General features: G+C 37.1%; 1 protein-coding gene across 14 annotated transcripts in view; it reads right to left on the reverse strand.

The window, feature by feature from the left end:
• LOC122559093 (contactin-4-like) overlaps nt 1-14257 on the reverse strand; it is a 2514776-nt gene that overhangs the window by 470174 nt on the left and 2030345 nt on the right. For all 14 annotated transcript variants that reach the window (XM_087994461.1, XM_087994471.1, XM_087994472.1 and 11 more), the window contains one exon: nt 4823-4947. In XM_087994461.1, coding sequence (XP_087850587.1) covers nt 4823-4947 — 125 coding nt within the window. The remainder of the gene's footprint in view (nt 1-4822; nt 4948-14257) is intronic.

Here is a 14257-nt window from a genome sequence, read left to right on the forward strand (position 1 = left end):
ATTTACACAACTTTCTGAGAGAAGCAGATATGCTTGCACAACTCCTGTTAGTCCTAAGTATCTACAACTGCAAAGTTCATGCAAACTATATTTATTCCTATCAGGCAATTAACTGCCATCTTAAGGAAGGCCAAAACCACTTCGGTTTAGATTCAGGACTAACATTTATAGTTGATAATTAGACTTAGAAACAGAATAGAGATGGGAAGATTGGTGGCAGTGAAGTACCCAATTAGAAGAGGTCAATTAGGGGTTTCAAGCTTCTAGGTCAGGACGGACTAGTTTGGGTTCCTGAAGATGAGCAGCCTGCAGTAGGCCTTGGCACCAGATTTACTGACAGGCCAAGTGGCCTTGCCTTTCAGATTTACTGACAGGCCAAGTGGCCTTGCCTTTCTAGTTGTAGGAGTGGTCATGCTGCCCTGTAGGGGTTCTTTCCTAATTTATTTTGTAATTGAAGATTTGAAAACTTTGGAGCAAAGTTGCCTTCCTGTTGAAGCACCCTCTTCTTTTATTAACCTTCAATGATAGTCTGCTGTACCTGTTAAAATAGGGGGCCTTTAACTGACTGTTCAACTTTGAGACCCAACCCAGCATTCTTAATTGGCGCCCCTGTGAACATCCCAAGAGTGAGCATCCAGAGAGTGAGCACCTATAACAGGAACCGAGAAATAGTCCTGACATTTTGTTCCTGTCACCAGCAGGAAAATCCTGAAATAATATCCCATATTGTCATGACCAGGTGGGGGGGGGAATCAGGTTTTTACTTTTTGCCCACCTCTCAGTCAGTTGAAACAATTTTTTTTGTTTTTTGACGTTTTGCATGCAGTTACCACACTCCATAATTACTGAAACATAATTAACTAGGTCAAAATAAATGAGATGTTTATTTCAAGAGGAATGTTATTATGTATTACCTCAAAAGAAATGTATCAGCAAACATAGGTAGACAACTTAGGGAGAAGCTGTGGAGTGTTCCTCCAGACACAGGAAGGGAAGGACAGTTGTTAATGCAAGTTCTTGGAGTCCTTCAGGTCGTAAATTTTAAACCTGTGTCTTGAATACTTTAGTTCTTGTCTTACTTCTTCAGCGGTGTTAAGATTTGCAGAGCTTGAGATCTCGGTGAACAGCTTTGGGCAAAGTTTCTACTTCACAAGGCAGAGGCTTTTGAGACATTAAGTCAGAGATAGGCAGGAAATGTGTCTTCTCATTTTTGCACACAAATTCACCTTTGCTTGCTTCTGCATTGCTGTTCAAGCAACAGTTAATTTAGGCTCATTTATATATTCCTGAGTCTGCTCCTTGTCTTTCCAGGCTGGCTAGGTAACAGTTAGCCTTTCATTTCCCCTTATGTTGAATTATCCTCTATGTATGAATTAAACAGGATATGAATATGACTTGTTTGGCCATTATCATTGTCTTTGTACGAGGTGAAAATTTCAGCGCAGACAGGTATGTAAACTTCACACTACTTTCACAAAGCTTAGTTCAATCTGTAGTTAAGTCATTACAGTAGTTATTTTATGCCTGTATATGATCTATACAAAAATCACTGTAGTCTAAAATTAGATGATGTAACTTGAATATTGATAAGCCATTGTTAATACCATTGCAACAATGTACGTGTCTGCAGGATCCACTTTGGCAAGTACATTTCAACCGTACCTGCTTCCACTGAAAATCTTATCATAAGGGTGGACAACAGCATCAATGTTGTTGGACCAACATATCTCCATGATTTGTTTGGTATCCTTGAGCTATCTGATCTCATGAACTTTAATGCAAAAAGAAATGTGGTTGAATATGCTCATGTCAGCTGTCAACATCTGTTCCTGGAACAGTGAAGGTTAATTGTTTCTTCACCTTATGCTTTAGCATGATAGGGATAACGAGTTAGCCATGGTTCAGTGGTAGTAATTTTGCCAGTGCATCAGAATGTTGGAGATTCAAATTACAGTCCAGACACCTGAGCACAAAACCTCAACTAACGCTCAAGAGGAATAAGGAGTAAGTGCTGTATCATCAGATAAACTAACGTTCAGATGAGATGTTAAAACATGTGCCAATCTATTCTTTCATAAAGCAAAAAGAGATACAGTTGCATTATTTGAGGAAGTGCTGGGAAGTTGTTAGTCATATCCCTTAATAACTCTTAACCAACATCAGTGAATCAGATTATCTGATTATTATGACTGATGCTAGTGGGATCTTCATGTGCATTTATTGCTACATTGTCGACATGCCAAAAGCAGCTGCATTTTGAACATTTATCACAAACTGAAAATACTTTGGGACATCTATGATACAAATGAAAATCTTTCTTCTTTCACAATCTATTTTTGTATCAAAGCATGAGCCAATTTATATGTATAAATTGTTATGTAGAAATCCTATTTCAATTCTCTACAACATAGACCTCAAAATACATCTTACTTTTAACATGATATCCACAGAGCATAAAGCTCAGTAAAAGGACTATCATGTTACATTTCCAGGATCTTTTTAACTAGAACCATAAAGGACTTCAGCATTTGATGAACATTGTGCTGTTTTCTTGCTTGAATAATCCAAAATAAATCCCATTGTTCCTTGTCTATTCCTGAATACATGGTGTCATGCTATATTTTAAATGTTAATCAACTTATTCTGAAAGGATGCATCAATTACTTTGAGGAAAGACATTCAATGTTCTAATTATTTATACTGTCAAGAAATGTCACTTCACCTCATTCTTCATTCTCTTACTACTTAGTTTAAAATATAATTGGCACTTGAATCAGAAGAATTATTTTTCTCCTATTCAACATGTCAAAATCCTTCATAATTTTAAAAGACTTCATTAATTTTGAATCTTCTCTGTTAGAATAGACAACATTGCAGTGTCTTACCTATACCTTTATAATTGGAATCTTTCCTTCTTGATTTCTTCCAGTGGATCTGCCTCTCATGTTAAGTTCTTTGTAAAATGGAATGCAAAAAACAATACTGTAACTTTGGTCTGTAACTGTTACTGTAGATATGTTCTCATCAACCCGGTGAGAGATAGTATTACACACTTCTGGAGCCAGCTGGAACTTGAACCTGGACTCCTGGCTCAGAGGTACGGGCACCACCACTGTGCCATATGTGCCGTAAACCTTGCCTTAAACAAATAAGGTTTGCTATTGTGCTCACTGTTATCTTCATAAAATGAAACGGTAATAGTTTTAATGGTTTTTTTTTTATGCATTCACATTTCAGGAGTGCACTTTTCTGTTCTGTGACGACGTTCCAATTCTTTTAAATAAAAAATACAATTGTGAGCTTACATTTCTTTACATTGAACCTCCACATTCCAGCGCATTATGTATGTCTTCCTGAATGAGTTTTGAGAAGATTTGTAGTTCAGGTTGAGGTTTTGGATGTAGGTTTGCTTGCTGAGTTGCAAGGTTCATTTCCAGATGTTTCGTTACCCTACTAGGTAACATTTTCAGTGGGCCTCAGGTGAAGCAATGTTCAAAATTCCTGCTTTCTATTTATATGTTTGGGTTTCTTTGGTTTGGTGATGTCATTTCCTGTGGTGTTTTAATTTCCTGTGGTGAAGTCACTTCCTGTTCCTTTTCTCAGGGAGTGGTAGATGGGGTCTAACTTGATATGTTTGTTGATAGAGTTCCAGTTGGAATGTCATGCTTCTTGGAATTCTCGTGTGTGTCTCTGTTTGGCTTGTCCTAGGATGGATGTGTTGTCCCAGTCGAAGTGGTGTCCTTCCTTATCTGTATGTAAGGATACTAGTGAAGAAGGTCATGTCATTTTGTGGCTAGTTGATATTCATGTATCCTGGAACGCCAACTAGCCACAAAAAGACATGACCCTCTCTCACTAGTATCCTCACATATGGATGATGAAGGACACCACTTCGACTGGGACAACACATCCACCCTGTTTCATCAGATTTATCCATAAATCTAAAACCAAATTAGTTACATACAAATTAAGACAAAAGAAATTAGTCATTTTGTTTTTTCTCCCAATATGAGCAACAACCATTACCTCAGAATCATTGTTTCTGGTTTGTCATCAAGCTTTCTCTCTGTGTCAACGCATTTCATCTTCTATTCTTCAGCATGAAATGGAAATCGAGTTATAATTCGCTCTAGCTATTCTTATTTGTATTGTCAGCTTTCTGCCTACCTGTTCACTTTGAGAAGGCTGTGTGCAAAAGCAAGATTGCATTTCATCTCCCTATTTGACGAAGTGGAATGGGAATATAAAAGGCTTATAGCAGCTTGAATGTAATCATTCAACTCACATAACAATGACTTGGTCAAGCTAAAACTTCAATTAAAGGGACAATGCTATTTTATTGAGACAGACTTAGCTCCTGGAATAACCTACTTTGAATTTCCAATGCAAATACTGTCATATTGTCATATCAAAAGGGTCAACAGACATTTCATTTTTCACAACTTGGGGTAAACGCATGTCGCAAATAAAGATCTCCAGACAAATTGGATTGTTTCACCAAATATATAGTTGCTCAAAATCTTAATTATAATTTGTCAGTGTTGCAAAGTATAATGCTGAACAATGACAATAATGCACCTTATAAAAATGCCAAATCGACTTCTCCCACATCTTTGCACTCCTCCACACTGTTAAAATTGAAGTTGCATTTATGAAATGAGTAGGCTATTTTCTTTGTTTAAAAACACCTAGCTATGCTTATAAACAAATGTAAAACATTGTCACTGTTAAATAATACACAAAGTGTAATGTGTGCAACTGTTTCAAAGCACACTTGAGTCATTATTTCTTTAATAAATAAATCATAACATTTAACTAGTACCTTTCACTGTTATTGTTCCTGTGCTGTTGGCTGATCCAAAATGGTTCCGGGCAATACAAGTGTAGCGTCCATCATCCCTCTTTGTTACATTAACTATTCTTAAACTGCCATCTTTCAGGGTAATCCTTCAAAAAATAAGAAAAACGTCACTAATTTCGAGCCATATGTACAAGGTGAGTGAAATAGTCCTTTTCCACATAGAACACAATGATATTGACTATTGTTACTCTATTAACCAAGCAAATTCAAGTTCCTGTCACTGCATTTTATAGCCAGTTCCATCTGTATTGACTTGTTATTTCTACTCTTATCTTGCTTCAAAATCAAAAGAGTGTTCCGTGTGAGTCTGACATGCAATGTGTTGAAACAACTCTGAGGTGTTTGAAATTTATATGTGTCCTTTTACGCATGCAAATTGTCAGAACTGCAGGAACAGTAAAAGTACTAAGTGTTACATTTACCTGAATGAGACCATGAAAAAAGATTTCATTCATCAAACTTTTTCCCCACCTCTACCCATCCCAGACCATCACATTTCCCTTGGCAGAAAAGCAACCAAACTTTGAGAAAGCTTTCATGATTATAATGCAGCGTAATGGTCTCTCCCATCACAAAGGGACATTCAACAAAATATGTTATTCAGTTATTTTAATATTATGGGAGTAGCATCACCAAAAGCTTTCCTGTAGATGCTGTATAGAGTTTGGATGTTCTCCACATGTCTGCGTGGGTTTCCACTGAGTGCTCCAGTGTCCTACTGCAGTCCAAAGGTGTGCAAGTTAGGTGCTTTGGTCATGCTAAATTACCCATAGTGTCCAGAGGTGTGGAGGTTAGGTGGATTAGCCTTGGGAAATGCAGGGCTGTAGGGAAAGGGTAGAGGGATGGTTCTGGGTGGGATGCTCTTCGGAGGGTCAGTGTGGACTCATTGGGCCAAATGGCCTGTTTCCACATTATAGGGATTCTATGGAATCTTCAATCTAGTTCCTCACAAAATGTTCACCAGCTTATTTTTATTATAAACTGGGATTTTTGTTCTGCAAATCTAACCTGCTGCAACGCAATATCAAATTATTAGTTCTAATCTTCTTCAGTTTTATTACATCTGGACCTTTCTCTCTAAGTGAGGCAAGTGACTTTCAGGTTAAATACTCCATATCCAGATTTTCCATGTATTTCAATATTTTAAAACATTTTCTCTTGATAGTTTTACCAACTCTTTGAATCTTTACTCATAATCCAGTGTCTTTAATTCGACCTTCAATCTCCTCTGAGTCTTCTCAAGCTTATATATGGTTGCTTTATATCATCCAAAATAGTTCAGAAAGCTTGTTTTGAAAAACTTGGATGCCTGAACCAGGTCACTACTCTTGGCTTATGTACCAAGACACTCATTGCTAGTAGATCATTTGGCAAAGGAAACTCTCACAGCGAGGATCAAACTCCAAGTCTACAAATCACAACATTCTGAATTTTCTTTGACGAAATATGCCTAGTTAGCTAATCTGCGCTAGTCACCTTTAAAGGCATGTTTATCGTACTTTCCATCTTTTGAAAACTCCTTAAATTCAATTGCTTAGCCTGGGAAGTCTTACATCAGTAATAATTTATCTTTCACTAGTCACAAAGAACTTATTGCATCGGTTTTCATTGAAGTGGTAATACTGGGACTTAACATGTAACAATGAAAATTCTGCTTAATGTTAAAGGCTATTGCCTTGTTTTTACATATTCTTGGTTCTGGATTTCGTGGGTCATTTTGTTCCTTGTATTTTACTGCCAAAGATGGAATTTGACCTGAAGTTCAGTGTTCCACCAGAGATTGACCTCATTGACATATCCGTTTCGATGGTGTTGCAGCTAACAGTTGAATGATGCTTTGTGGGATTTGAGACCCAATGGAACATGATCAGTTGATAGCTGGAGGCAATAAGCAACTTCCTTTCTCCAGTAAGCCATGTTAAAATGTAGTTCCTTTGTCACAACCAACAATGAGTAGGTTTAAAGCCAATTTTGTTGTTTGCTCCTGACAACTTCTATATTTTTATTCATAATTGAGGACCTGTGATATGCTTGTTAGCTGAAATCAGCACAATATAACCACTTGCACGCATTAATCTCTTTTGTACTTCTGACCTAGATCTGAGTTATAGTTGGAGTGGAAATCACCCGGGATTTACTATTTATAATTTATTACTTCATGCACCTGTGATGGGTGTAGCTGGAAGCTGACTTTCCAAACCTTCACTTTCGAAGTAGGAGCAGCACTTTTTTTTCTGCATTTCAAAGAAAGACAGCATTTTCAAACTCTCCAGCTATTTTTAACTTATTCTGTGGAAGCGAGTAAAAAAGTCACATGAACCTTTCTCATGGGCTGGTCTATGGCAGCATTGGTGCTTTATGTACTGTGGTAATTGAATACAACAGGACTGCACAGTTGCTTCAGCTTTTCAAGACCAAACCTTCACGTGGAAAGTTCTATCATGTTTATGTAAAATCATTGTATTTTAAAAATACATTCTTGGGATGTGGGAATCATTGGTAAGACTGTAATATATTGCTTTCTGTCTTAGTGCCCTAAGGAGTGGTGTACTTTTATCTTAACGCACTGCAGAGATTTGATACAACTGAATGGCTGACGAGGGGCTGACTTTTCATACTGTAGTTAGATGTATTTTTAAGCATGGATGGGATATTAAAAAGAATGTTGGGCAGATAATCCACCATCTTCCGATACGCCCCAAAACTCAACTACACGATGTACAAGTTGGATGGGTGCTAAAATGAGCTGCCTACCTGCCATATTAAAATAAATAACTAAAGGTTCAGTTGGCTTCTCACAAGCTTCAAATGACATCAAATTGTGTCTGGCAAGGGCGGTCAGGCAGAGTGGCCAAAATGTGCAGAAGTGGAAAGGAACGGGGCATTGTGGGATATCTCAAGATGCCACGTCCCTCCCTTTGGCCCCACCTACTCAACAAAACTACTGTCTGGGCTCTATTCTCACACTCTAAGACCTTTGGGACTTACCTACTCGGATTGTCATCTTCAGGCCTCTTCCTGTAATCTCAGCTGTGTTCGCTACAGAGCTCAGGCTGTGGGTGGGACTACCTCTTGAGTGAGTGCTGTCTTTTAGCTGTGAAGCAGAGTTGTAAGGAGCAATTCAGCAACCAACTATCTTTCCTTCAGGTGAGGGGTGGGGGTGCGGTAAGCTGTTGCTCACTCATCCATAAACCTAGCGAGATCAGAGTCACATTGAGGTGGATGGGGGATGGACAGTGTTTTTTTTTTATTGATGAAGTACCTGTTTGCCCACCAGCCCTAACTCATCGCCAATCATCGGTCAAAAGAATTAATGAATTCCTTTACCTTTCAGACTGATGCAATCTATGCATATGAAGACAACATCACCCACTCTACCCTGCTGCAGCTCAACTCTCATCCTTTCACCTGACAATAACCTTACTATTACTTGGAACATTTCCAAGCTGTTCAATATTATTCTCTCTTTCCCTTTACTGTTGGGCTCAAATATTTTTATTACTGTCAAGATCAGATTTTTTTTCATTTTGATTCCTTCTAAACTTGAGGATTGAAATGAGAGAAATAACTAAAAAATGCTTTACAACTCAAGGATTTGCAAGAATGGCTGCATGTTTTGAAAGGAAGGAACTTGATAAAGTGGCTAGTGACAGGTAATTGACAACTCAAGTTGATTGGTTTGTGGTTGAGGAATTAATTATTAATGAGAAAGGTCCTCTTTTCTTTTATTCTTTCACAGGATAGGGGGATACTGGCTCATTCAGAATTTATTGACCACCCCCAGTTGCTCTTGAGAAGGTCGTGATGATGAGCTGTTTTCTTCACCTACTGTTGTAAGGAGAACCACAATTTAGTTAGGGAGGGAGTTTCAGGATTTTCATCCAACGATACTGAAGAAATGGCAAAAGTTTTCCTAGCTAAGATGGTGAGTGGTTTTGAAGGATACATGAAGGTGGGTGGTATTCCCAAATCTCTCCTACCCTTGTCTTTCTAGCTGGAAGTGGTCATGGGTTTGGAAAATGCTATCTAAAGAGCCTTGGTGAATGTCTGCAATGTAACTTGCAAATGGTACATATTGCTGCTACAGTGGATAGGTGCCAATCAAGTTGGCTGCTTCATAATGAGTGGAGTCAAGCTTTAAGACTCTGAGCTTAACAGCTTTGGCTATGAGCAAAATAGAGAGGTTAGTGAGACTAGAAAATACCGAAGGTTCACAACAACCAAAAAATCTGACTCACAGTTCTTTGTAGTAAGCCATTTTAAACCTGAGGAAACCAATTTATCTTCTATTCAGCAAATGCTGCAAGTTTTAAATTGTATAAGTCAACAACGTTTTAAAAGTTAATCGGTCACTCTGTGCCTCTTGCAAACCAACAGAAGCATTTGGGAAAAAAGGAGGAAGAGGGAAGATCAAAGAGAAAACTTCAGTCAGCAAATACCAACCTGACAGATCTTGGGAACAAAAACTATATAACTGTTTTTCCAGTCTTCAATTCATACATTTCTTTCTTTTCCCCAGTTTACCTTGTAGCTAGAATATAATTACCAAAAATAAATAATGATTTCTTGTTAAGGACAGAGACCTGTTCTATACTTTCTATCAACCCAAATCTGAAAATCAAGTTGTTTCAGTATTTTGTGTATTTATTTTAAGTTTTTGATGACTCTGTGTTCCTGTACACCATGCTAGCAAGGCACAGCATCATAAATAGTAGCAGAACAAAAATGCAAAGTCACAGAAACTATTATGGGAAGTTATGGTCACCATATTAGAGAAAAGATTTGATCATAATAAGAAGGGTACGGAGAAAATATCTGAAGATATTCAGCAGCAATGAAAAATTGTTCCTTCGGAACAGAGGAGGCTGAAGAAAGATTTAATTTGTATGTGTGATTAGGAGGGAACCGAGACAATTTGGATCAGCAGGATCTATTTCTGTTAGCTGAGAGATTAATTAATTAATGGGGTTGGGGTGTGGGGGGGAGGGGGAACAGAAATTTGAAGCATATGTCAAAAGTATTACAGGGGAATTGAGGAGGTATTTCTTTCAGGTGGGGATTGCTGGGGCACTAAAATTCATGGGCTGAACTGTGTTAAAATGCATAAACCCTCTGGAACATGGATTTTGAATGCTGCGACCTACAAGATTATAGACCAAGAACTAAACTGTGGGATTCAGTTGGATAGTTCTTTTTCATCTGGCACTGACACAGTGGTTTGAGTTTCTCCTTCTGTGGCATAGATTTTCCATGTTTCTCAGCTATTGCCTTCTGTAGTACATTTCTCTCCATTACTGAGCAAAATATGTCTCCAATAAGTTTGTGTCAACTCAATCAGTAGCAATTGGAGTTATGTAAAGGATGTAATTTAGGATAAAGGGTCTATATCTTAAATGAAAATCTGTCTTTTCTGATCACCAATGCTGAAAGATCTATGGTGTATTTAGAATATTTGCTAGTTTATCTTGAATTATTTTAAAATGCAACACCTTGAGCTCCAGTCATTCTATAAGTTAGAAAGGTTTTTTTTAAAAAACGGTGTATAGTTACATCTCCAGTGCCTTATCACATCCTCAGGAGATCTCAAGGCATTTCTCAGTGAATGAATTAATTGTGAAATGTAGTCACTGATGTAATGCTGACAAATATAGCAGTCATTTGTGAACAGCAAGGTTCATCAAACAGCAAATGAGATGAATGACCGGTTAATCTATTCTTGATGGTGTTAGTTGAATGTCATTAAAAATCAGGGCCACTGGGACGGTAGGATGTGCAGAGCATTTTAAAATAAGTCTTTTTCATGACTATTGTTAAATAACTTTGTCACATCAGTGTTTTGTATTGTGTCAGAAACCAATATCACAAAGATAACACTCTGAATATATCAACTTTATTTCCTGGTTTGCCCCATATCTTATTAAAAACTCATTATTTGTATGATTATTTATCCTTCCTCGTCTATTGTTTCTGCATAGACTGTTCACTAGATATTGAAAGGAGAAACTTTTACAGAAGTTTGTCCTATCATCGAACATAAGTTTGGCACAAAAATAAAAGAAAATCTGAAATAAAAGGACAAATTGCTATTTATATGATTTCTCCTTGAATCTAAATTTAGAGCAGTTGAGCAGCTAAACACCAGGCTTTTATTCTCCAAATCCACTTTCTGGCATCAAAAGAATAGGGAGGAAGTAGCAATTGCAGGTTGCTGTCTTAAAATAGTGTTTCTTTTCAATTCTAATCAGCATGTTTAGAGATGTTCCTACACATCTCTGGAACATGTGGGACTTGAAGCAAGGCTTCCTGGTCCAGGGTGAGGGACATTTATCACTGCACTAGAACAGGGCCCTTAAAATAGTGCTGCTGCTGGAACAAACAGCCTTTCACACCATGGGTATTACCTTTTTATTTGTGTACAAATCACAACTAATTAATGCTAATGACCATGCTGCAGTTCACTTAATCACAACTCTATCATTTCAAATGGGTTTCTCATGGCTCTTTGCAGCTTTAAATAGCTGCATTATAACAAGGACAATTTTCAGATCACTGGAGAATAAAACCAGGGAGGCTGTAAAGCAGGTGCCTATGTCCAACACAATTAAAATTATCCATTATGATTTATTTAAGTAATCATTAAATTCATTCAAAATTGTCAGGAGAATATGAGTGGTTGTAAGAAAGGGAACTGTACTGTGAGATTTTATTCATTTAAGTAGCTTATTGAATTGTTCAATGCTCATTTAATTGGACTTTATTCCTCTTGTGGATATCCTTTGTATTAACACTCAGTTCAAACTTTGATATTCTTTTGAGCCTATTTCCAAGACCAGTGAGGTTCTAAATATTTTCATTTCTATTCATATGTAGCTTACTTTGTTTTTTAAACATTAATTAATCTCCAGTGGTTTTGTTCATTAAGAAGTGCATAATTTTTCCACTCGATGCAATTGTTTGGCTTCTAGTTGTTTCTTGAACATCTTCCAAAGCATAAGTAATCCCTTTGTTTGAATCTGTATTCCTTAGACAAATGCTATTTTCATTCTTTTCTGTTTTGCTCATTCATTCACTATTTCCCTTTCCTCCCATCAAGCAGTTGGTCATTAGGAAGAAAAGACAGTGTGGTAGAATTCAGCTACGTCAATGGAGAAAATAGCTAATTCACAGGACTTTGCCAGGGAGTCAATATAGGTGGGACGGTGACACTTGCAAGCAAAAGTAGGGATGCCAAACAGTATATTTAGTGGAACAATTCACGAAAATAGTGTTCATAGAAGCAGAAATGGGAAACATGATTACAGCCAAAGGCTTCCAGACATTGATAGATGTAATTGGTTGGTTCACTTTTTTAGGTTTAGTTTTGAGAGTAATTGTACCCCATGGACACTGGGTTTGAGAACCTGTCTCTCAAATATCTAACTGCATGCTGATGTTGAATTGGGCATTCAAAACAAGTCTTGCAGGCAGTCATTGTCTGATCGTCCTGTCAGTTTTAAATTTGGTTTGCAATGGCTACTCACGAAATGCATGTAAGGAAAATAAATAGCATTAGGAGTACAGACACCATAAAGGAAATGCTCCCAGGTGAGAAAGGATGGATAGCACAATAATAATGACTGACGGTAAATTTAAGCAAACTTGCCTTGGCATGACTTGATACTTATGTGTAATAATTATAGCGCTATGCTGAAATGGCATGCAAACTTAACAATAGCTGCCAAAGCACTCTACTGTAAAACTCAAATCTCATACAGTTACTGACACAGTTTTATTAGGTGCAATTAAAAAGAAATTCAAGTCTTTGATCTCAAAGTGTCTTCCAAAACCCTAGTAAGAGCACCCGCTACAGTAAAGTTTTACAAAGCAAGTAGTAACACTTCAAGGAATTGAGGTCAATTTTCCTTATGTAATAATCATTACTGTGCAGGTTTGCCCACACATTTTACGTAATTGATCTGACTGCTGTGAAAACTTAAATGGATATCACAAAAGCATGTGGAGCCCCGAATATATCTCATATATCTACATAGAGACTATTGTCTAAAACAGGGAAATAAACCACACAGTCTGAAATTATCTTAGCAGCTGCTATAATTGGTGTCAGGAACAACAAAATATTAATTCAAATTATGCATTATAACATACAATGGGTTTGCATAACCTGGGATGTTCCACCGGATGGCAATTATAATGATCATGGCAAGTTTCTCGTATCTTTTGCCAGGTCAAGCATTTGGCACCAAGGAAGGCTGATCATTCAGCAGTTTACTCAATGTCTTCATAATATTTTGCACATTTTTTCCGAGAAAAATATCAGTGATTCATGTTACTTACAAATAAGTGGGTGCATGCTTTTCAAAAAGGCAGCTTTGAGCAATGTGTTTTCCTTAGCATTCTGACAACATTAAACTATTGAATCATTTTGCATCTGTAATCATAATTGTTAATGCTTCCCAAGCAACTAACAAGCTGTGAAACTAGAATATTGAGAGCATAAATCGTAATACAAAATGATGAATTTCATTTTAGACAGGCCTTGAGTGTTACAACAAACTACATCACAGAACAAATGGTCTTTTTGGTGCAAGAGGAAAATTGTAATTGCTGAGGATATGTGCAAAGCGTATGTACAACAACAATATAGAGAAACATTAATAAGATGTAACAAGGGAGGAAGTACAAGCCAAAATAGCTGCTTTGTACAAATTACATGCCACATGCCGTGTTGGTAATGAAAAATAAAGGGAGGAACTTCCATGAGTTAATTCATGCTGTTCTTATATTTAAAAGGCAAACACAAACAGAATACAAAAATATAAAGTGGAATTAATGATGTAACAAAATGATTGAAATCATCAATAAGGTAGAAGGTAGGAATTGTTTATTAGTTTGAGAGGATTCAGAATGTTTTTATGGATGCTTGAGGGCCAAAACTCTGAAATGCATTCACAATTGTTTTCAACTTATTCCAATAAACAATTCAAAAATGAGGCATTGATACAATCCCCGAAGAAACTACTAACCCTGAAAAAGACATTTGAATTGCCCATAAATGCCTAGAATGTTTACTCAAGATTAGAACTTTTAAGACTTTTGCTGAAACCAACAAATCAGAGTTACAAATATCATTCTTTGAAGATTGCAGTGCTGTGGATTGTGTCCTTATTTTTAAACGAAGAGTGTGTGAGCATGTAATAGTTTCTAAAACATGGATGATGTGGCTGTTAAAGATTAAAGAGAGACCTTTGTTGCTTTACTCAAGATAAGGTCTAGACTACTGATAGGGCTTCAAATATGACTGACAATCCTACACTACTGCAATACTTTACTCTGTCCTTTAAGTTGTCACTATGTTTTCCCAATTTTTCACTTTGTATCAATTGTTTTATTTTCATT

This window comes from Chiloscyllium plagiosum, unplaced genomic scaffold (genome assembly GCF_037043375.1).
Source record: "Chiloscyllium plagiosum isolate Xiang-an unplaced genomic scaffold, Cpla_swu_hap1 HiC_scaffold_14, whole genome shotgun sequence".
Classification (NCBI taxonomy): Eukaryota; Metazoa; Chordata; class Chondrichthyes; order Orectolobiformes; family Hemiscylliidae; genus Chiloscyllium; species Chiloscyllium plagiosum.